The sequence below is a fragment of the Apis cerana genome, linkage group LG1 (genome assembly GCF_029169275.1).
Source record: "Apis cerana isolate GH-2021 linkage group LG1, AcerK_1.0, whole genome shotgun sequence".
Taxonomy (NCBI): Eukaryota; Metazoa; Arthropoda; class Insecta; order Hymenoptera; family Apidae; genus Apis; species Apis cerana.
Genome location: NC_083852.1, coordinates 976,495 through 1,001,182, shown reverse-complemented (window position 1 = coordinate 1,001,182; position 24,688 = coordinate 976,495). Strand labels below are relative to the sequence as shown.

Genomic DNA, 24,688 nt, shown 5'->3' with positions numbered 1-24,688 from the left:
AGTAATTTATTATAACTTGATGATCGAAAATGTAAAAATAATAATAAAAATTTGAAATTTTATTCATTAAATTTTTAAATATTAATAATAAAAATTATCGAAAAAATAAAATATGATATAATACAAATATTATCAAATAATTCATAAATATATTTAATAAATTTAAATTTCTTTTCCTTTTAACGTTTCACTTTCACTATTTCAACGATAGATGTCACATTTATAACCTTCGCATTCCTTTCTATGTAATCGTTTACCAATGATATCGATTCGCATGTAAGTAAAGTTAGTAGTGAGGCTGCAAATTTACGAGAAGTGTCGTTTGTAATTTTGTGTATAGAAAATTCGAACGAAATGGCGAGAATAGCAGCCGTTAAACAATCTTTGGAGAAGGCATTACACGATGATAACAAATTATGGACAAAATATCTCGCCAAAGTTGAAAAAAAAATAGGAGTTGATCGACTTTACGTTTTTTTAAGTACGAACGTTAGAATTACTTTGTGAACTCTTTGTGACAATCTTTGTCCCAATAGTATAAAGTATAAACCAATTATTCCCGATTTACGTAACGAGAAGCTATAACGAATACAATTACAATATCGTAATCCTCGAGAATAAAAACTTTTAAAACTCTTACATTTTTTTTACATGCAATTAATTATAACAAAAATTATTGTATTAAAAATTTCTATCTATACGGTTATTTTATGGGATAAGATTAATATTCGATAATAATTTATTATTTTCAATTATAATCATAATGATTATATTTTGATTCTTTTATCTTTTAAAATATATAAAAATTTAGGATATCGTTAATTTATAAAAAAATTTTTCTTAATGTTACTATATTATTTCCTTTCTTTTAGGTGTTGTTGGATTTTCAGCTTTATATTTGGTATTTGGTATAGGTCAGCAATTAGTTTGTAATATCTTTGGATTTATATATCCTGCATATTGCTCTATGAAAGCCTTAGAAACTCCTAAAAAGGAAGATGATACAAAGTGGCTGACCTATTGGGTTGTTTTTGCAGTTTTTACAATTGTTGAATTTTTCTCAGATTATATTTTATGCTGGTTTCCAGTTTATTGGCTCTTTAAGGTATAAATTTTCAGCATATTTTAATTCTATTTGTTATAAATATAAAATATAAATTATATATGATTTTGATTTTCACAGTGTCTCTTTTATATCTGGCTAATGGCACCTATTGATCGTAATGGCTCCTTAATATTATATCACTGTATTATTAGACCAAACTTTTTAAGATACCATCAAAAAGTTGATGAGTTAATATCATCTGCTCAAGATGCTGGTATATATATTATATTAAGATACAATATAGCATTAATTCTTTTTAAATTTTATTAAAATATATTTTTATTTCAGCAGTTAAAGCTGCAACTTTGCTGACAGAAAAACAAGAGTAATTTTCTTAATTTTAAAGGCGGCTTAAATTTTATATTGCCTTCACTTTTTTTTTTAATAAAAAAATAATGCCTTAAAAAGTTTTACTGTTTTTTCTTGTTATTTATTCTTAATAAAAGAAAAAAAGAAGGAGAAGATATATTTGATAGCTTTAATCTCCAATATACAATGTTTATAACATTGTAAATTTTATAATCAACTGTGCCTATTATTCAAATGCTACTATAAATATTTGTAAAATCCAATTACCAATATGATATTGTATTTGTTATAAACTCTTATATTTTATAATGAATAGTACTTCATTATCTTAAAATATAATTCAACAAGTTCTGTAAAAATGGCTGTGTAATATTAATTTATGTTGCGAGAGTTAATAATGATAAATTGCGAATCAAAAAAATTAATTACTAGTTATAAGATAATTTAGATTATTAACTTATTAAGATTATTATTAACTTCAACAAAATTTATATATTATAATATTATTTTCTAATGATATTTTAACACTAATTATAATTCAATAATAATTAATATTTTCAGCACTTACAAGCATTACTTCAAACATTTTCTACTATTGTATAAATATTTGTGCAAAGATATTTTTATATTTACAATCATCACATTAATAGACAAATATTTTTAATATTGAAAATAAATGTATGATAATTTGCAAATATTTGAATTAATTATTAAATAAATAATCTTTATAAAAATACATTATAACTGAATATATTGTAATGTATAAATGGCACAATTTATATTCCCAAAGTTTGTAAATAAATTTAGGTTTAAGACAATGAGAATGTGAATATATAATGATATGTGAGAGATTAATTTATTTAAGATAATTTTTTAAAAATGGAATAGATAATAAATAAAAAATTATTGATATCTCATAAACAATTAAAAATTTTAACAATTTCATTCAATCCCTATTTTGAAACAAACAAGTCATTTGTTTTAATGCAAACAAAAAACTGTTTGTAAATTTTAAAAATATTAATTTTTTGATTCATATTTAGAATTTTTTTCTTCATTTAATGAATATTATTTTACAAAATCAATTATTTAATTATTATTTAATTAATATAATCTCTCTTCTTATTCTTATATGAAAATAATTAATGAAATTAATTAAAGAAATAATATAAGGATAAAAAATAATAAAAATTTAAACAAAGTTAAAATTTTTTATTAAAAATAAGATTACAAAGTAATAATAATATAATAATTAAATACTTCATTCATCATATGATAAAAATAGTTTCTCCATGAAATCATATATAGTTTTCATGCATTTATTATTTTTCTCGAGTAATTTTTCGAGTAAAAATTAAAAAATCAAATATTTCTAATTTATTTTGATTGTCAAAATATTTCATAAGTTGTTCAAATTTACGATTAAATATTATATCAGAAAAACTGCAAGATGTCATTCTATTGTTAAAAATTGTGATAACAGAAATATTATTCCGCTTGAGATATGAATCCTAAATCGTAGAAAAAATAAATATTTTATCTTTCTTTTTAATACTGTTATTATTACATCAAAATAGCCCTGATAAGTTTTAATGTATAAGTATACATATTGTACATTATGATAATATTGTAATTTATGATTATATATACAAATTTAATATTATACGTTTATTTAATTTATAAAAACAATATTATATAATTGATATCAATAATATTTATAGTAAAAATAAAATATGAAATATCATAATATTAGTTTTAAAAGTAGATTTAAAATCATTTCTATTTTCTGATTATGCATTTTATTTAATTATTTCTATTAATTCATTTATTGATTTTTGTTTCTCTTATTTTGGAATAATTGGAAAATAATTCGTAAAAATTCGTGAAAATTTTATTATCAAAATTAAATTTAGTTATTTATTTATTTTTTTACCCAATAGTAATTCTCAAATACACGAGAAAAATTTTTTAAAAAAGATTTTTAACGGTCTTTTGGAAAGAATTGAAATGTCGCCAAATTTTAGCGCTTGGTGTCTCTGAATGCTCTGGATGTTCCGCGCGCAATGTAGTAAAAGGTCGTTCAGCAAGTCGTCAATTTAAATTCATTTGTTGTAACACGTGTCAGTGAATAGTTGTATACTTATTGAGTATTGTTATTATTTATGTAAATATTTTTAAACTAATATTTTAATAATAAAAAATGTTACGAGAATCAGTTGAAGAAATAGCCGGAAAGCCTGGTTTGTACTTTTCATTTTTTGGGTTTCTATGCGCACGCGGTTCACTTCGCTGAATATAACGGTCGATTCAGCATTGAATATCATATTCTTATCAATTCTATAACGTGTTTTTATATAAATTTTTATTTTAGAACTTCTTTGAATATATAATTGACATTTTTTTAAAAATTTGATTGTATCATTTTATTTCTTTCTACTTTTTTTTTAATTTTTAGATGGCAAAAATCGTATCCACACTGAGACAATATCGGTTGATTCACCACTTCGTAGAAGTTCGCGAATTAAGCAAAACCTTAAACAAAATGAATTTTCACCTGAATCGTCTCTAAGCGACGCTAATAATATACAAACTTCAAGGAGTCCAAGACGACGTTTAATTACCATGGACAATACGGTTTCTATTGAAAATCACAGAAATTTACGTTCTAGGACAAATTCTGTATCTTCAGATATTAGCGAAGTCCTAGAAACAGGTATTGGTACACCAACAAGGAAAACTAAAAATAATACTTCTAATGATAATAAAATGATAGGTAGTCGAAGAAGGTATGTATAGTAACCAATAATTTATATATGATTAAAACTTTGTTTCATCTATCATTATTTTTTATTATTTTTTTAGTAAACGCCTTGTAAGAGCTGGATCAGAAGCAAATTCACCACCATCAGCAACAAGAAATACACGTAATACAAGAGCTAGTTCTATGGGACCTGAAGCTACATCTGATAAACTAACAGAAAAGCGAAACAATGAATTAATAAGTACATCTATTAGAACAAGAAGACGATCTTCATTAATATTTTCAGAAGTAACTACAGAAGAAAAAGGAATATCTATGAAAATTCCTAGGGTAACATTGAATCGTACATTACCTGATATTAATGAAAGTACACAATCAGGTATTTTTAAATCTTATGTTTATTAAAATATAAATTAATTCTAAAAATTCTAATTTTATAATATCATTAAATTTTAAAACATTTTTGTAATATTAAATTTTTTTAGATTCAAAAAATACTCTTAAACCTATAAAAGAAGATGATTCATTGTCATTTTCTAAAAACAAATGTGATACAAGTCATAACAGTATATGTGAAAAACATTTAGATAATGATGGTAAGTTCAATTTATTCTTATTCTCTATAATCTATGATATATGATTATTATTCTAGTTCTATTAATTACACAATTAAATTGAAATTTATCATAATATTTTTATATAATAATATAATATAATAAAATGCTTAACAAAAAGTTATAACAAAAAGATTTTATTAATAATATTTCATTAGTAAAAATTAACATAAGAACTAACAGATATTTATATTTATATTTACTACAGTTAAGATAACACAACACAATGCTCCAGAAAATTCTTTTTCAAATGAAATTGAAGATGTTGAGGAGAATTTAATTATGGATAATAAAGAAATACCAGATAACAGTAAAAATGTAGAACTGAAAAATAACAAAACATTATCTCCAGATATTACAATAAAAGAAAAATCAAATAAATCTCAAATACTTTCACAAAATGAAAACGAAAATATATCCATGAAATCAGAACTTGAGAATTTAAATGATACTTTGGAAAAACATGAAGATCATAATAATAAAAAGATTCTTACAACAAATATTGTTATTGACTTACAAAACATGAATAATACACAACAAAGTCCACGATCTAGTTTAATCTCAAATAATTCAAATGAAGATAAATGTAAATCTCCTTGTGTTAAAATAAATTTAACACCAAAACATTGTTCTAAAAAATTATCAGATGTGTCAAATGATAATGATAATGTTTCTGTAAAGAAAATTGAAAGTGACACCGATTCAATTAATAATTTATCAGTTAAAAGTATAGATATTTCAATAAATCAGGAAAGTAATTCTGATAATATGCAATTAATTATAAGTCCAGAGTCAGACAATGGTAATCCATATGATGAAAATTCAGATAAAAATCTTTCTATACATATAAACGATAATAAAGAAGATATAAATATAGTAAATGATAATGAATCTATAGAAATTAATTCTAAATTAAATAAAGAATCAGAAGAAATTGAAAATATGAATATCAAAATGGATATTTCAAGTGAAAAAGAAAGCATGAATGAGGATGATTTTGAAAAAGACAGTAGTACAAATAGTACAAACCAATGTAAAATTACAAATGACCAATGTGAAAGTGAAGTAAATATTAAAATGGATATTTTAAGTGAGAAGGAAAACATGAGTGAAAATGATTCTGAAAAAAATAATACAAATCAATATAAAAATACAAATGATCAATGTAAAATAAAAAATAAAAATAATGAATCAAATATATCAGACATTGTATGTGAAAATAATGAAATAAATCGTACAAAAGAGATTTTATCACCTAAATTAAATAATAGAGAATTATCAAATTCAATAGAGGAGAAATTAATTTCAGATATTCATAATTCCGATAAATCAAAACATGAGGATACGAATTACTTACAAAAAGTAGATGAAATGAATAATTCATCTTCTAATCTATCAAAATCTTTTAATACTGACATGAATTCATCAGAGGATTCAATTGTAACCAACGTAAAAGAAGACAATGTGTCTAATTTGAATGAAAATAGTTATCCTGTTACAGAATCTACTGATTTTATTCAAGTAGCATCTGAAAAACAAGGACATTTAGAAAAAGATTCTGTATTAGATAATTCTACTGATTCTTTGATATTGAAGAAACAATTACAAACAAACGAATTACAATCAAATGAAAAAAATTTAGATATTAATAAATCCAAAGAGTATCAAGAAGAGATTAAAATTGGTGATAATAATTCTGATACAAATATGACAAATTTATTTCAAGATATTCCAGCTACTGAATGGAAAGAAAAAAATAATGAATATGATAAAAATTCTGAACATTTGTCAATTGAAAAATTGGAAAATCAGATAGAAAGTGATTATGATCTTATTTTAGTCGATAAAGAGGCATATTCATCTGCAGAAAAACTAAAAAGAGAGAAAGAAATATTTGATTATGATTCAGATGATACTATTATATTAAAAATACAAAGAGATTCCATGAAAACAGAAAATGATAAAGAAATATTAATGGATATATCAAAAAATAAATGTAAATTAAATGATAGCAAAAATAAATCTTCTACTAACAATAAACGAAAAAGTATAAAAAATAAAAATAAAGAAAAAAAAGAAGTAAAAAGCGATATGGAAGATACAGAAGAAGATGTAAAATTACAAAATATAGAAATATCAGATCGAAAATCATTGAAAGATAAAACAAAAAAAAAATTGAAAAAAAATTATTCAACAACAACTAATGTTTTATCCGACTCTGAAAGAAGTAAAGATATTTCTGATTCAGATGACACACAAAAAAAATTCATGAACATACCTAAATTTTTATTTGCCGAAACCAGTGATAGTGAAAACAATGATAGTGAATCTAATAATAGTATAGATTCTGATATTCAGAAGGAATATAATTTTCACGGTAAAAACATTTCGAAGTTTTCCGATGATGATATACCAGGAGATGAATGTAGAGCATCAGAAACGGAATCATCAGATCCAGATGATAATGGATCAGATATGGCAGACTTTATAGTTGATGATGATGAAGTTGAAGAAGAAGAAAGTGAAAGTGAAGATAAGGAAGATGAAATTGAAAATGAAGAAAAGGAGAACAAAGAAAGTGAAAGTGAAGAGAAAGAAAACCAAGAAATTGAAATTGATGAAAAAGAAGATGAAAGTAAAGAACAAGAAAATGAAGAAATTGAAATTGAAGAAAAGGAAGATGAAGAAAGTGAAGACAAAGAAGATGAAGAAATTGAAATTGAAAAAAAGGAATATGAAGAAAATGAAGAAAAAGAAGATGAAGAAATTGAAATTGAAGAAAAGGAAGGCGAAGAAAGTGAAAGTGAAGAGGAAGAAAATGAAGAAATTGAAATTGAAGAAAAAGGAGACGAAGAAAGTGAAGAGAAAGAAAATGAAGAAATTGAAATTGAAGAAAAGCAAGACAAAAAAAATGATAAGGAGAAAGATGAAGAAATTGAAAATGATGTTGAGTTAGATATTGAAGAGAATGATAAAAAAAGTAAGAAAAAGAGCAAAAATAAAAAGCGAGATCAAAATATTGAAAAATCGTTAAATGGATCTCAAATAATATTTAATAAAAAAATAAAAGATCTTGATGTTAAAATCGATAATTCAAAAGAAAACGTCAATGAATCAATGATATATAGTACTCCTAAAATTAATTTATCTGACAAAGAAAAATTTAATATTAAAAATTATGATGTTCAGAAAAATTTGTCTCTTGACGAGGAAAAAAGTAAAGATATAACGCTAAAGAAAAAATCAAAAAAATTAAAAAACAATGAAAGTCTTGCACATAGAAGTCTTCCATCTGAATTAATTGAATTTGTAACAGAAACAAATCTGTCAAGACCAATGTCATCTAAAGTATTGGGATTAAACAAAACAACATTAGTTTTGGGAAGCGATACACCTACAACAAGATATTTGAAAAAAGATAAATTAAATGAAAGTGCACCAATATTGAAATCAGATACCATGTTCGAAGAATTAACAAATGCTATTAATAGTAGTAAGAAAAATGATCAAATTGAAAAAGAAAATGAAGATGATAATGAAAAAAACAAAAAGATATCTAAAGAAGTAGATGATTCGTTAAAAAAGAAATTATTTAATGTAGCAAACAATATATTAGAAAATGATCGTAGAAAAAAACGGAAAAAACAAAAACAATCAACAATACAAGAAACAATTGATCCTATATTATTTGAAAGTGATTTTCAATTGAATAAAAATACAGATACGTTAAAGAAAACAAAACAAATTGTTCCTTTTATTAATACTAATGATGATAATCATAATAATGAAATAGGAAAAGTAGATAAGATAAAGAAGAAGAAAAAGAAAATATATGAAAATAATGTTCAAATGGAACATCAAATGTTTGAAAACATTCTTGAAACAGAACCAGATAGTCTTGATAAAAATATACATAATGAAGTAAAAAAGAAAAAGAAAAAAGAAAAAATAATCGAAGATGTTTCAAATTTGTTAAATACAAATGAAAAAACTAACATAGTAAAGAAAAAGAAGAAAGCTTCAGATTTTTCAATATCTGATAACATATTAAATGAGCAATTATGTAAAAAAAAAAAGAAAAAAGAAACATGTAATATTGATGTGCAAATGAAAGAGAAGATATTTGAAAATATTCGATCGGAAAATTATGATGAAAAAATATATAATGAAATAAAAAAGAAAAAGAAAAAAGAAAATACAATTGAAAATGTTTCAAATTTAACAAATATAAACGAGGAGACTAATATAACGAAAAAGAAAAAAAAAGATTTAGATATTCTATTAAGTAATAATATTTCAAATGAGCAATTATCTAAAAAAAATAAGAAAAAGAAAGGATATGATGCTGATGTACAATTAAAAGAAATATTTGGAAACACTATTGAAATAAAAGCAGAAAGTTTAGATGGAAAAATATATTCTGAAGAAAAAGAAAAAAGAAAAAAGAAAAAAGAAAATATAAATGAAAACGTTTTAAATCCGTCAAATACAAATAAAAATACTAAAATAATAAAAAAGAAAAAAATATCAGATATTTTACCGAATAATAATGAGCAATTATCTAAGAAAAAGAAGAAACAGAAAACATATGATATTAATATAGAAATAAGAAATCCAATATTGGAAAGTGTTATTGAAACAGTATCAAAAAGTCATGATGAAAAAATACATAATAAACTAAAAAAGAAAAAGAAAATAGAAAGCGCAGTTAACGATATTTCAAATATTACAGATATAAAAGGAATAACTAAAATAAAACAAAAAAAACTCTCAGATATGTTGAATAATGTTTCAAATGAGCAATTATTAATTAAGGAAAAAAAAAGAAAACAGAAATTATTAAAAGATGTTGTTTTTCAAGATAAAGAAGAAATTTTAGAGAAAATACCACAGAAAAAACAAAGATTATTAGAAAATGCTTTAACATATAACATGATACAAAAAAGAAAATATTTAGAAACTCATGAATCTAATGCTAATAAAAAAAGAAAAATACTTGTAGAACAAGATTTTAGTTTACCAAGTAATTCTGGAAGTACGACTCATTTTGATGTCGCTGATATTCAAAAAATTAGAAAGAAAAAAAAAGTTTCATTTCGAAATAAAATTTTAGGTAGAAATTTTCGATAACTTGATTATTTACTGACGTATTTAAAAAAATAAAAGACAAAGTTTTTTGTTAATTACATATTTCATTAAATTCATTGCATGGACTTATAAAATAATATAATTTTTTTTTATAAATTTTAAAATATTATCTTTTAAATTAGAATAATTAAAAAAATAATTTTTTACTTATAAAAATGATAAAAATATATAACATATCATGTGTTAATTTCATAATTAATGTAACTGTTTATCTTTCTAAAATCATTTTATTTTTAATCATTTTATTTTAACGCTTATATATCTATTATTTTCATTATGATTTCATAAAATTAAAAATAAAAATCATTTTATCTATGTTTTTAATGGCGATCAATTATTAGTCTATTATTAATTGTATATAGATGTTTGCAATTATGTGTAATTTATTATTCATATGAAATAATGTAAATTTTGTAACATAAAGTATGGCTGTTAAATATAATACAAGCGCATTTAGTTTTTGCCTACTTTATTACAATCGATTCATTATCATAAATTAAATTGTGATAAATAAAACGATATGGATGATCGTTTTTTTAATAAATTCTAATTTTATTATGTTTATTATAATATTTTTTCAAATATAATATAATACTATATAGTGTTTATATAAAAAGAATTAATTTAATAAAAAAATAATTAGAATCGATGTAATTAAATTTAACATTCTTCGTACGATATATTTCCATATTTCATTATAATGACAGTTAAAATTATAGTTATATATATATATAGTTATTAATTATTTATAGTTAATAGTTATAGTTAATTATTTCATGTATTAATATTAACGTAAATATATATATTACATATATTCATCCATATTGTATTGACATTATCCAATGATAGAAAAAACATATTAGAAACAAAACTGAAATTCTTAATTAATTTTATATATTTAAACTATCGTTTGATAAATATTACTGAACTATCAACGCTTTTATTGGAGATTAAATTATTTTTATATATATATATATATATATATATATATACAAAATAATATTATTGATATATTCAGAGAAAAATGTGTATAAGCTAAATGATATATTCGTTAAAAATAATGAAGATTAAGATAAGTTAATGTTTTTAATTTTTTAAATTCTTACTTAAATTAATTATTTAAATATGATATTTAGATATGATATAATATATTTTAATCTTATCATTTTAATTATTATCAATGCAATTCAAAATAATTATAATGTATAACAATGATTGAGATTGAAATTAATTTTCGATATATAGATAAATAAAAAATGGAACAAATATTTTGTTATTGAATATCTGATAAATATATAAAATTAGATTCATTTTAATTTTTGAAAAAAATATGTTTAATTGATATTCTATATTTCACCTATGATTATTCATTTTAAAGTAAGTAGACAAAAAGAACAAATAGTGGGAAAAATAAAAATTACATAATTAACACCTTCCGAATCTCGCAAATAAAATACAAGAAAAGCAAATAGAACATAAAAAAAGAACATAAATAGAATAAAAATTGATTGTTGAAACTATCTTTTTATTTTTAAAAAAATGATTTTTTGAAGAAATATAATTCACTCAAGAGATGGCGTTAATCCTTAATTCCTATTCTATCTTGCATTTGAAAAAATGTTTTCAATATTCAAGCATTGATGGTGAAATCTTATCTTATCTTTATTTTTTTTATTTTTTGTTTTCTTTGTTTATATATTAATTTCATTTACAATTCTTCAGAAACGATTGTTGATTATATAATTTTTATCTTATCTCCATTCTTTTCTTTTTCTATTTGTCTACTTTGTCTATTTGTATCTATTGTTGTATATCTTAATCTAATTTTTATCATGAATGTATTATTATATTCTATTGTAAAATATATATATATATATATATTTTCATTTTATATATAAAGGTAATGTATAAATTTTAATAGAAAAAAAACAATGTTATTGGCAATTCTTTTTGAATGGAAATTATTTTTTGAAATCTTAATTATATGTATTATTGTATTGCATAAAAATATATGAAACTATTTTTATTTATAAGAGAAAATATTCAATCCATATATTTTTATAAAATTTATAATTAAGATAATTCTAAAAAAATAATTTTTATTATTTATATTGAAAAAATGAAAACTAAAATTTAAAATATTTCTAATATATATTGTTTTAATATATTTTTTGGAATATTTCAAGAATTAAAAGGACTAAAAAAATATTTCTTTATTTAATTAAGTCATATAGAAATGAAAAAAAAATTATTAAAAAATTATCATCATGTGTTACTTCAACATTTGTAAGCAATCTAATTTCATTCAAACCTATAATAATAATTTTGAATATATTATATTCTATGTATATTTAATTATATATATTTTACTTACTGTTATAATTTTATTTGATATTTTCATTAAAATTTTTTTTATCCGTAAATATAAGGAAAAAAAATCGCCCAACGTGGGGCTCGAACCCACGACCCTGAGATTAAGAGTCTCATGCTCTACCGACTGAGCTAGCCGGGCTCTCTGTATATAGAAAACTCAATATTAAATTTTTTGTCAAAATATACTTTTTATGAAAATTATATATTTTATTTATTAAATACATAAAAATTAATACATTTTAATGTAATATACAATATATAATGTAAATATACAATATTATTGCAAATATTACATATAAATGAAATTTTATTTACAAAATTATTTATTAATTATTATTTTCAAATATTCCTTCAAACAAATCATATGTGAATTTATAAATTTAAAATTAAACCAAGAAGAACAACCAATATTTTTTCATTCTTCTGATTGTTCATTTTACTCAATAAATTTTTATCAATTCTTTAATTTATTTTCTAATTTATTTGTAATTTTGAAAATAATTTAACGAAATAATTTATGCAAAATTATAGCTTTTATTATTTATTTTTAACGCATTATAAATTTTTATTTTTTCACACAATATTAATTTTTAAATTAATATAATAATAATTTTAAATTAAATTATACAAAATTATATTTATTATATTTATATATTCTTTTAAAGAAAATTTTTTTTAATGATTTTTTAGAAATAAATTAAATGCCGCTAAATTTCGTCGCTTGATGTCTCTGAATGTTTATTCCAATTAACGTAGTAAAAATGTATAAGTCGTTAATTTAAATTCATTTATTATAACACGTGTTAGTGAAACTATTTATTAAGTTATTGTTAATTTTTATACAAATTTTTAATAACGAAAAATGCCACGAAAATCAGTTAATGAAATGGTTGCAAAGCATGGTTCGTATTTTTTCATTTATATATACATATGATTTATTCAATTGCTGAATATAACGGTCGATTTGAATAACGATTATATTTTTATCAATTATGAAATATAATTTGATATAAATTTTTATTTTAAATCTTTTTCAAACACATAATTAATATTTTTAAAATTTATTCTATTATTTCATTTTTTAAAATTTTTCTTTTAAACTTTTAGATGACAAAACTCGTGCTCTTATCGAAACAGTATCGCTTTATTCACCACTTCGTAGAAGTTCAAGAATTAAACAAAACCTTAAAAAAAATGATTCTTCACCTGAATTGTCTCTAAATGATGTTAGTAATACACAAATTCCAAGACAACAAATAACTACTGTTGATAATACTATTTCCATTAAAAATCAAAGAAAGTTACGTTCTAGAACAAATACTATATCATCAGATATTGAAGTCTTAGAAACAGATATTAGTACAACAACAAAGAAAACTAGAAATAATCCTTCTAATAATAATAAAATAATAGATAGTCGAAGAAGGTATATGTAATAATGAATTATATGTATAATTAAATTTTGTTTTATTTATTCACTATTATTTTTTATTTTTTTTAGTAAATATTTTGTAAAAGATGAATCAGAAACAAATTCACCATCAGTAAAAAACACACATAATATAAGAGCTAGTTCTATGGAACCTGAAACTATATCTGATAAACTAACAGAAAAACAAAACAATGAATTAAGAAAAACATCTATTAAAACAAAAAGACAATCTTTATTAATACCTTCAGAAATAATTGTTACAGAAGAGAAAGAAGAATTAATGAAATTTTCTTTAAATCGTACATTACCTGATATTAATGAAAATATACAATCAGGTATACTATATTTAAAAATTTTAGAAAGATTAAAATACATTTAAATCTTAGAAATTCTAATCTTGCAATATCATATCAAATTTTAGATTCAAAAAGTTCTTTTAAAAGTTCTATACAAAAAAATGAACCATTACCATTTCCAACAAATAAATGTGATCGAAGTAATAATAGTATATGTGAAGAGCATTTAAATAACATTGGTAAGTTTAATTCATTCTTATATTTCTATGAGAAATTTATCAAAATTCTTAGATATTTATGTGATTCTAATAGAAGATAATAATAACTAATATATGAAGCCAACATAATTAATTTAATTAAAAGTCATATTTTTATTATAGATACTTCCGTTGATTTTGTTGAAGAAGTATTTAACAGAAAAAAGCAGCCAGAGAAAGAATCTGTACAAAATGAATCTAATGATTCAATAATGTTAATAAAACAATATACAAACGAATTAAAATCAGAAAAAAAATATCCAGAGAATGAAACAATAAATAAAAAATATCAAGAAAAATTTGAAGTTGATGATGATTCTAATACAAATTTATTTCAAGATATTTCAGTTATTGAATGGAAAAAGAAAAATAATGAAACTGATAAAAATTCTTTAAATTTATCAAGTGAAAATATAAAAAATGAAAAGGAATGTGATCTTGTTTTAGTTGATAAAGATGCATGGTTATCTGCGGAAAAACTGAAAAAAAATAAAAAAAAAATATTTGATTATGATTCAGATGATACTATTGTATTAAAAGTACAAAGAGATTCCATGAAAGAAGAGAATGATACAGATATATTGATGGATATGTCAGAAGATAAATGTAAATTAAATAATAGTACAAGTAAATCTTCTACTAGCAATAAACAACAAACTATGAAAGATAAAAATAAAGAAAAAAAAGAAGTAAAAAGCGATATGGAAGAAACAGAAGAAGATGTAAAATTACAAAATATAGGGATATCAGATCGAAAATCACTGAGAGATAAAACAAGAAAAAAATTGAAAAAAAATTATTCAACAACAGCTAATATTTTATTTGACTCTGAAAAAAGTAAAAATATTTCTGATTCAGATGACACACAAAAAAAATTCATGAACATACCTAAATTTTTATTTGCCGAAACTAGCGATAGTGAGAACAATGATAGTGAATCTAATAATAGTATAGATTCTGATATTCAAAAGGAATATAATTTTCACGGTAAAAATATTTCGAAGTTTTCCGATGATGATATAGTAGGAGATGAATGTAGAGCATCAGAAATGGAATCATCAGATCCAGATGATAATGGATCAGATATGGCAGACTTTATAGTTGATAATGATGAAGTTGAAGAAGAAGAAGAAGAAAGTGAAAGTGAAGAGGAAGAAAATGAAGAAATTGAAAATGAAGAGAAGAAGAACAAAGAAAGTGAAAATGAAGAAAACGAAGATGAAGAAATTGAAATTGAAGAAAAAGAAGACGAAGAAAGTGAAGAGAAAGAAAATGAAGAAATTGAAAATGATGTTGAGTTAGATATTGAAGAGAATGATAAAAAAAGTAAGAAAAAGAGCAAAAATAAAAAGCGAGATCAAAATATTGAAAAATCGTTAAATGGATCTCAAATAATATTTAATAAAAAAATAAAAGATCTTGATGTTAAAATCGATAATTCAAAAGAAAACGTCAATGAATCAATGATATATAGTACTCCTAAAATTAATTTATCTGACAAAGAAAAATTTAATATTAAAAATTATGATGTTCAGAAAAATTTGTCTCTTGACGAGGAAAAAAGTAAAGATATAACGCTAAAGAAAAAATCAAAAAAATTAAAAAACAATGAAAGTCTTGCACATAGAAGTCTTCCATCTGAATTAATTGAATTTGTAACAGAAACAAATCTGTCAAGACCAATGTCATCTAAAGTATTGGGATTAAACAAAACAACATTAGTTTTGGGAAGCGATACACCTACAACAAGATATTTGAAAAAAGATAAATTAAATGAAAGTGCACCAATATTGAAATCAGATACCATGTTCGAAGAATTAACAAATACTATTAATAGTAGTAAGAAAAACGATCAAATTGAAAAAGAAAATGAAGACGACAATGAAAAAAACAAAAAAATATCTAAAGTAAATGATTCTTTAGAAAAAAAATCATTTAATATTGTGGATAATATGTTGAAAAATGATCAAAAAATGCAAAAAAAACGAAAGCAATCAATAGTAAAGGAAATAACTGATCCTATATTATTTGAAAACGATTTTCAATTGAATAAACATAATACAGAAATATTAAAGAAAACTGAACATTTTGTTCCTTTTTGTAATACTAATGATAATGAAACAAAAGAAGTAGATAAGACAAAAAAAAAGAAAAAGAAAACACATGATATTGATATAAAAAAAAATATATTCAATATTGAAACAAAATCTGAAAGTCTTAATGAAAAAATATGCAATGAAATAAAAAAGAAGAAAGAAAGAGAAAATACAACTGATTATGTTTCAAATTTGACAAATATAAATAACATTAACATAAAGGGGAAAAAGGAAACACATGATATTAATGTACAAATGAAAGAAAAAATAATTATTGAAGATATCATTGAAAATAAATCGAAAAATCTTGATGAAGAAATACATAATGAAGTAAATAAAAAGAAAAAAAAAAATATACTTGAAAATATTTCAGATTCATCAAATATAAATAAAGAAAATAATATAATAAAAAAAAAGGAGCAAGTGTTAGATATTTTACCGAAGAATAATATTTTAAATGTGCAATTATCTAAGAAAAATAAGAAAAAAAAAATACATGATACTGATATACAAATAAAAGAAGAAATATTTAAAGATATTGTTGAAACAAAATCAAAAAATCTTGATAAAGAAATAAGGAAAAAGAAAAAAGAAATTAGAATAGAAAATATTCCTAATTTATCAAATATAGATAAAGACATTAATATAGTAAATGAAAAGGAAGAAATTTCATATATTCTATCAAATAAAAATGTTTTAAATGAACAATTATTTAAGAAAAATAAGAAAAAGAAAAATGTTATTGATGTACAAATGAAAAAAGAAAATATTACTGAAAAAAATTTAGAAAATCATGATAAAAAAGTACATAACGAAGAAAAAAGAAAAAAGAAAGAAGAAAACACAATTAAAGATAGTTCAAATCTTACAAATTCTATAATTGAAAAAACTGAAGTAATGAAACATAAAAAAGGCTCAGATGGTCTGTCAAATAATAATATTTCAAATGAATTGTTATCTAAAGAAAAGAAAAGAAAACAAAAGTTATTAAAAGAAGTTGTTTTACAAGATAAAGAAGAATTACTTGAAAAAATATCACAAAAAAAGCAAAAATTATTAAAAAATACTTCAATATCTAATACAACACAAAAACGAAAGCAATCAGAAACTTATGAATCCAAACCTAAAAAAAGAAAGATATTTGTAGAACAGGATTTTAGTTTACCAAGTAATTCTGGAAGTACTACTGATTTTGATGTCATTGATATACAAAAGATTAGAAACAAAAAAAATATTTCATTTCGAGATAGAATGCTTGCTAGAAATTCAAGACAATCTGTGTCTCTTTACATGAAATATTTAAAAAAACAGAAAATGAAATCTTCTGTTAATAATTTTATGTTTCATTAAATTTATTATATCATTCTTTAGCTGTAGCAATGACATAATTAAATATTTGAAAAAATCATTGTCATTTTTATTCGTAAAACATTGTAAATGCATTGTAAGATTATGAATTTTCAATTTGACATTTTGACGTGAATTTTTTATGCAGTTTTTATATACAGCATTTAGAATATTTTTTTTTTTTATAAATTTAAATTTTTTCTTTAAATTATAGAATAATTAAGATATTTTTAACCATATAGAGGATGTTCTATGTAAAGTGAACTTCCTATATATTCTAATGCTTACATTTTTTTTATTATATTTTTATCAATTTAAAACTAAAAATCATTTTAATATCATTATCAATCAATTATATTAATTATTTGTTTTTAAGTCCTGGCGCATACATATGATATAACATCAATATGATAATATTGTGCGATTTGACAAATTTATATTGCTAATGATGTAATGCAGACGATCGTATGAATCTATTATAAAAACATAACATATTTTTGCATTATGAATCCGTAATTTTATTTGTCTATCATACTTATTTGTTTATCATACTTATTGTTTATAAATTGTGATATTTGCAATTACGTAATTTATTATTAATATGAAATAATGTACATCTTGTAACATATAATTGTTAAAATATGATATAAAAATTTAACTTTTTTTACTTTATTATAATCGATATATAATAAATTAAATTGTAGTAAATAAAACAATATGAATGATATTTTTTTATTTCTAAATCCTAACTTTATTATTTATTTTTCCCATATTATTAGATCCATGAAAATAATTAGTTTTTAAACATTTAATAAAAAATAATTATAATCTAATTAAATTTAACATAAAGAAATAATTTAATTAATGTTCACAATTTCATAAACGTTCAATAGAACATATACTTATAAAAATATTATTAAATTTACAAGGAATAAAAAAGTTTATTAATAATACAATATTTGTACATGTCTATAAAATAATAATTATCGAATGCAAATTAATCGTTAAGAGACTTTTTAGTTTTTTGTATATCTCTTTACAATTCATAATATTACTAGAATTATACATCTTTAATAATTTCCTTTTAAATTAATATACAATTGCAGATTTCTTTATTTTCAAACACCTACTATACAATCTTCAGATATTTCTTTTTTCAAATTCAAAAAACAAGCACCATTTGCTGCGTTATTTTCTCCCGGAAATATAACGCAAGCTAAACCATTCACTGCCATATGTTGCCATAATTTATGTACCCATTTATTTACAGTACGAAAAGTCTTTTCTATTTGATCATATTTTAATTTATCTTGATTTATTCTAATATGACACAAAGTAAAGGCATGTTCCATGGCTATCTGTGAAGCTCGAAGTACAGCTTGTTTATCATTATCTGCTACTACAAGACGCACCTATAAATAATAATAATATATAATATAATAATTACCGATAAATAAAATTTAATCTTAAAGCAATAAAACATACTTGATCGTTTTCATTAAAATTTTCATCATCCATAATATTGAGAGAACAAGTTAAATATTTAGAATATTCATTCATAACTTCCCCAATACCCACAATGGCAGCAGATTTTTTATCTTTTGTTACATGTTTGAAGATTGAAGTAGCATACTTCCGTATTTCAGTTTTAAATGATTGTTGATCGTTCGTTCTCTTTTCTGCTTCCATTTTTAATACATTCATATTGCATTGACCAAGTAATACAGCATCTCCATAATCCAAACTATTTGCTAACTTTAATTGTACTAATTTCATAGAAGCCTGTGAATCTTCGGTAGGACAATGACCAGATTTATTTTCTTGTATTCTTTCACCAAGGAATTCTTTTACTAAAGTTTGTAATTTCGTTTTTCTATATCTATAATTGAATATTAAAATATTTACTATAACATATACTTAAAAATATTTTATATAATAAACTATAATACAAAAAGAAAAGGACATTATACCTGTCACCAGTAATGTTAAATATTACGGATGTATCGATAATATATGGATGCATCATTTTTAACGTATGAAGGTCAGAATTTAAGCTTTGTCCTACAAGAATTGCATCTGTAGGTAGTAATTTTCGTAATGTTTGTTGAACATCCGATAATGTAGTTGTAACACCATCCAACATATTTTTTGTTATACCGCTGAAGCGTGTGAGATAGTCTGTTATAGGATTATCCGGCTTTACCAGACTATTATAAATAATCTGCGATAGAATTTAATAGAATTTGTATACCCTCTTTATAATAATTGTAAAATTGAACTTACTTTCATACTTTCATCCACAAGAGATATTCTTGTTAATTCCAATTCTCCAGTAGTCGTTTTACACATTTCACAATCTAAACCAAACATTGGTGATTTTGCATTAACTTCTACATAAACATCTTTTGTCATTATATAATTTTCATACCTAAATATTAGAAAATTATTTATTGAATTTCAATAATTCATAATCAATAATATTCATAATATTCATAATATTTCTATTATTATTACTTCTTTGCCAATTCTCCTTTCAATGGAACAGGATAATTTTCTTCTACCATTTGACATAATGATAAGAGTAATTGTGTACGAGGAAATTTATCTGTAGGAGGTAGTTCAGATCCTGTTTTAAACTTTTCAGCATTCATTGATAAATTTTCATACATCGGAAAAACAGTCCGTAATAATTTTATTACATCACTGTTACTTTGTAATGCAGCTTCTAATGATCCATATTCTGTGCATAATTTTAAAATATATTATTTACTTGATAATTTTTTATTGTGATACAATAAAACAAATATTTTAAAATGCATATACGTTTAATTAATTTATCGCTTTGTATTCCAGTTATAGGAACAGCTGCAAGATCCTCTATTACTGATCCTCCATATGCTGTAGGTGTTACAATTTCTACACGATGTTCCAATTTTGATGTTATGTAAGGAAACATGCTTTCATAAGCCATAAAATGATATAAAGAAAGTCCTTCAACAACAAAGACCACAGTATGTGTGACCTTTTTAAAAATTTATCAATAAGTAATGATATTTCAAATAATTTTTCAATATATAATTACCTTATTATATTTTTCAAGCTGACACCATCTTGTTGGTACATACGGTGAATGATGACCATGTAATGAATACAACAATAAATGTTGCACATCACTAAGAAAAATAGGAATTCTATTTTCACTTTTAACGTTAATACTTAAACTAGCACTTTCACCAACTGCTTTTAATTGAAATCGAGGTATTTTTGTAAGTTGTTTTTTACGTTCCCGTAATTCGTGTTTCAATTTTAAATAGTCATCTCCGCTTAATCTATATTATTAAACAAATACAATATATATTTTTATATATTATATAAATATTAATATAAATATATTATTGTTTACAAACCTAGGCTTTTTGTTAGCAAGTGTATCTGATTCTTCAGTACCTTCTATATTTTTCTTTTTAGTAGAATGTTCTAGAAATGTTTCTTTCAAATCTTCATCACATGGACGTTTACGTTTGACATTTTCCTCCATGGAAACATCACTGTTGTCTGTATCATTTGACTGATCAGCTTCTGTAGACTGAAATAATATTTATCATATGGAATTACAATAAAAGTAATATGATTTAAATAAATATACTAACAGTTTTTTTAAGAACATGCATTTTAGCTTTCCTATCTTTATCATTTAATTTAGTTATTTCCAGAAGTGCAGCCATTTTCTTTTTCTTCTTTTCTATTCTTTGTAATTGTTTTGTTGTTAGATTCTTCATAATATTTTCTTTTTTTACGTTTTTTGAAAAAAATTAAAGTTAATCATCTATAAAAAATCAAATAAATTTGATATAAATTAATTTAATTTTAATTTTTTAAAAGTTTTATTATATATTTATACTTTATTTTTAAATATATTAATAAAATATTAATAAAAAAAATTATTAATTTAATTGATATACAAAATTTAATTGATATGCAAAATTCAAAGGAAACAAAATTAAAATATAAATTTAAAGATATACATATTTTTAAAAGAAATTCATATTTAATAGAAGAAAATAAATTAATTATGATAATTATATAATTAATATATAATATGATGAAGTGTTTATTTACATTTTTTTGATAAGATATATAAATGAGGTTATATATAACATCTAGTTTTGACTAAAAATAGATTTTTAATTACATTTACCTGAAAATTGAAGAAAAGAGAAAAATATTTGTATGTTGAATAATGACAGATAAATGTTATACATTTCTGTATAAGAAATGTAGAAATGAGGGTTGGATATAACCCTTGACAAATAAATACATTTGTTTATATAAAAATTCAGAAACACAGTTCTTGAATTTCATGTGAAAAAAGTTTACACAATAATCTTTCAATTTGATATTCACTATAAGAATGTACCTATAATAAGTTTTATCGTTTTTCTCCCCATTACTTGGTTACCATCCATTGTTAAATACTAAATGCCACTTGATAAATGGTACAGCATATGTTTTATAATAGTATATAAAATATATATAAAGTGATAGTTCAAAAGTGTCTTTAATTTATTTCAATTTAATAAATAAATCAATGCACATATTTAAGTAAAATAGTAAAATATACATCTTGCCGATCTACATAATTGTATAATTTTTTAAATTGGTTTATACGAAATGAAAAGCATCATAAAATGAATTTTCGGATAAAAGAAAATAAAATTACGAATCAATATATTATAAGTAATTTAATTTTTAATATATTTTTAAATAGAAAACTTGTTATAAAAAATAATAAAAACATATTACCATTGTTGATCATATATCATATATAAGGTTATGTTTTTGTTGAATCCTTTCTTCTGAGAAAAATAAAAATTCCTATAAAAGTAACGTATGATAGAAATCAGATTACAGTTTTTTAATCTCGATTAAATCATAAATAAATATTTTAAACAATATTTAAACTTTTATATACCATATTTGACAAATATTAAAAACACGTTATTTTCTTTGCATAACTTGTCGACACTAGAGGTCAGCATTTGACAATTACAACGAAATATTAAAGAATTAAATAGATTGAAAGATTGTAAATTTTCAATGATTTAAATTATTTTAAAATAATATTAAGAAATTATATTATAAAAAAATTATATAGATTTATAAATATAAGTCAATTTTAATATTTACTATGATTTTATTAAAAATAGGAAGGAAATAAAAATATATATATATATATATATATTATTACTCAAAGATATACATTTATACTTACATATATTTTTATTAGTACAAATTCTGCTATAAATACAAACGAAATATAAAATAAATAATAACAATCTTTCTTATAGAATTTTATATTTCTTATTCTGAAATATTAATTATACAAAAATATTAAATAATATGTCTCTCTATCATTTAAAATGATAAATTTAAAAATTATATTTAATTCAATTATCAACGCTGATAAAGTCAATTAGTAAAAAAAAAGTATTCTTTTCCATATTTAGATATAAGTCAATTCTATATATCTATATCTCTATAATAAAAAATTTAAAAGATCAGTTAAAATAAAAATAAAATTAAATTAAAATAAAACTAAAAAAATCGACAAAAAATTGTATTTTGAATTTAATTTTATTTCAATATTAGTTTTTTGTTTGCCATCATTGTTTGTCTATTAATATATATTTTATATTATTAATATATATTAATATATAAAATATAATATAAAATAAATATATAAAGTAATATATAATATATATAATATAAATATATAAATATATAAAATGATGGTTCAAAATTAAAAAATAATCTTAAATATTTAAGATTATCTTAAAAGATAACAATTAATAAAAACGAACATATTTCTAAATTAATTCACTTGATTTTTGTTATTATTTTACATGTGAACAATTAATAATCGATAATTAATTTGATTTCATTAGAAAATATATTTTAGAGAAATATGTTTATTATAAAAGAGAACCAGACTAATAAATTTGGTGATTCATGTAAAATTATCTTTTTTCAATGAGAGGTATCAATGAATAAATATTTACAAAATGATTTGGATATATTTTAGAAAAGAAGAATCATTTCACTTAAAATTCATTGATAAAAGCAAAGCTAAACTGTATCGAAAAATGAACATTACTTGATTTATATAGGATTGAAGTTTTAACTTATAAATTTAAAGGTATTGAATATAAATAAAAATGTAATCAAATATATGGAAAAAAAATATTTTATAATTACAGATAAATAATATTTATTTTTTAGAATAAATTGTGAAAAAATTATATTTAATTTAAAAATTATATTTTAAATTTCTTATAATTAAAATTTGATAAATGATGAAATATATAAGAAAAAATCTAGTAAAATTGAGATTATAATTTTTATCATTTTTCATTATCTTAAATAAATTACATTTCATAATAATTTAACATATTAAATATATTTCTTATTATTTATATAAAATTTTGAATTAATGATTTTGATATATGATTTCTTAACAAAAAAATATTTTCATATATTAAATTATATATAATGAAAATTATAATAAATATGATTTATTTATCTTCATTTTCAGCAATTTTAAAGTTTTTTATTATTTAAATCAAAATTATTTTAATAATAATAATTATTTATATAATCATTAATATTTTTCTAAGATAAACAAGTAATTATTATACTATGCTTTTTGTTTACGATAATGATATCTTCCTGTCTGACCATTTTGGATGCTTCACTACTTACGAAGCTCGGATACAATGAATTCTTTATCATCGAATACAAATCAGCTCACATTGCAAAACATTGGATTTTTAAACTACAAGCTCATATTGCAAAATATTAGGATTTACAATTGAGAACTCATGTAACAATATATTAAGACATGAAATTATCAGATCGTATTGCAAAATATTATAATTTAGAAGTAGAAACTC

The 24,688-nt window shown here is 21.3% G+C and overlaps 4 protein-coding genes and 1 non-coding gene across 12 annotated transcripts; 3 read left to right on the top strand and 2 right to left on the bottom strand.

The window, feature by feature from the left end:
- The first annotated feature begins 256 nt into the window (after window positions 1–256).
- On the top strand, window positions 257–1,512 carry LOC107992845 (receptor expression-enhancing protein 5). 3 transcript variants are annotated; one of them, XM_017048948.3, is made up of 4 exons: window positions 257–481; window positions 873–1,105; window positions 1,184–1,319; window positions 1,394–1,512. In XM_017048948.3, the coding sequence occupies exons 1-4, from the start codon at window positions 355–357 to the stop codon at window positions 1,432–1,434; spliced, it is 537 nt and encodes a 178-aa protein (XP_016904437.1). In that variant the 5' UTR covers window positions 257–354; the 3' UTR covers window positions 1,435–1,512. The 3 variants fall into 3 exon arrangements, with proteins under 3 accessions (XP_016904437.1, XP_016904438.1, XP_061939439.1); XM_017048949.3 differs by having other exon boundaries at window positions 264–481; window positions 1,397–1,512; XM_062083455.1 differs by having other exon boundaries at window positions 264–481; window positions 1,184–1,512.
- Window positions 1,513–3,454: 1,942 nt separating this feature from the next.
- LOC107992710 (myb-like protein X) lies at window positions 3,455–10,393 on the top strand. Its single transcript, XM_062083305.1, has 5 exons — window positions 3,455–3,654; window positions 3,870–4,200; window positions 4,277–4,554; window positions 4,661–4,771; window positions 4,998–10,393. The coding sequence occupies exons 1-5, from the start codon at window positions 3,615–3,617 to the stop codon at window positions 9,917–9,919; spliced, it is 5,682 nt and encodes a 1,893-aa protein (XP_061939289.1). The 5' UTR covers window positions 3,455–3,614; the 3' UTR covers window positions 9,920–10,393.
- Window positions 10,394–12,376: 1,983 nt separating this feature from the next.
- Window positions 12,377–12,449, bottom strand: Trnak-cuu (transfer RNA lysine (anticodon CUU)). Its single transcript has one exon. It is a non-coding gene; the product is annotated as a tRNA-Lys (tRNA).
- A 597-nt stretch (window positions 12,450–13,046) lies between these two features.
- LOC114576842 (uncharacterized protein PF3D7_1120600-like) lies at window positions 13,047–18,481 on the top strand. The gene is made up of 5 exons (XM_062083313.1): window positions 13,047–13,212; window positions 13,418–13,736; window positions 13,812–14,077; window positions 14,164–14,277; window positions 14,419–18,481. Exons 1-5 carry the CDS (start codon window positions 13,173–13,175, stop codon window positions 17,739–17,741), a joined length of 4,062 nt encoding a protein of 1,353 aa, XP_061939297.1. The 5' UTR covers window positions 13,047–13,172; the 3' UTR covers window positions 17,742–18,481.
- Window positions 18,482–18,659: 178 nt separating this feature from the next.
- Window positions 18,660–22,817, bottom strand: LOC107992814 (RNA exonuclease 5). 6 transcript variants are annotated; one of them, XM_062083378.1, is made up of 12 exons: window positions 22,711–22,817; window positions 22,542–22,613; window positions 21,937–22,155; window positions 21,389–21,564; window positions 21,146–21,324; window positions 20,821–21,067; window positions 20,562–20,760; window positions 20,253–20,478; window positions 20,022–20,166; window positions 19,709–19,959; window positions 19,224–19,617; window positions 18,660–19,150 (listed from the first exon to the last, which is right to left on the bottom strand). In XM_062083378.1, the coding sequence occupies exons 4-12, from the start codon at window positions 21,515–21,517 to the stop codon at window positions 18,857–18,859; spliced, it is 2,064 nt and encodes a 687-aa protein (XP_061939362.1). In that variant the 5' UTR covers window positions 21,518–21,564; window positions 21,937–22,155; window positions 22,542–22,613; window positions 22,711–22,817; the 3' UTR covers window positions 18,660–18,856. The 6 variants fall into 6 exon arrangements, with proteins under 6 accessions (XP_061939362.1, XP_061939366.1, XP_016904382.2 ...); XM_062083382.1 differs by having other exon boundaries at window positions 21,937–22,040; XM_017048893.2 differs by having other exon boundaries at window positions 21,937–22,613.
- Between the last annotated feature and the right edge of the window lie 1,871 nt (window positions 22,818–24,688).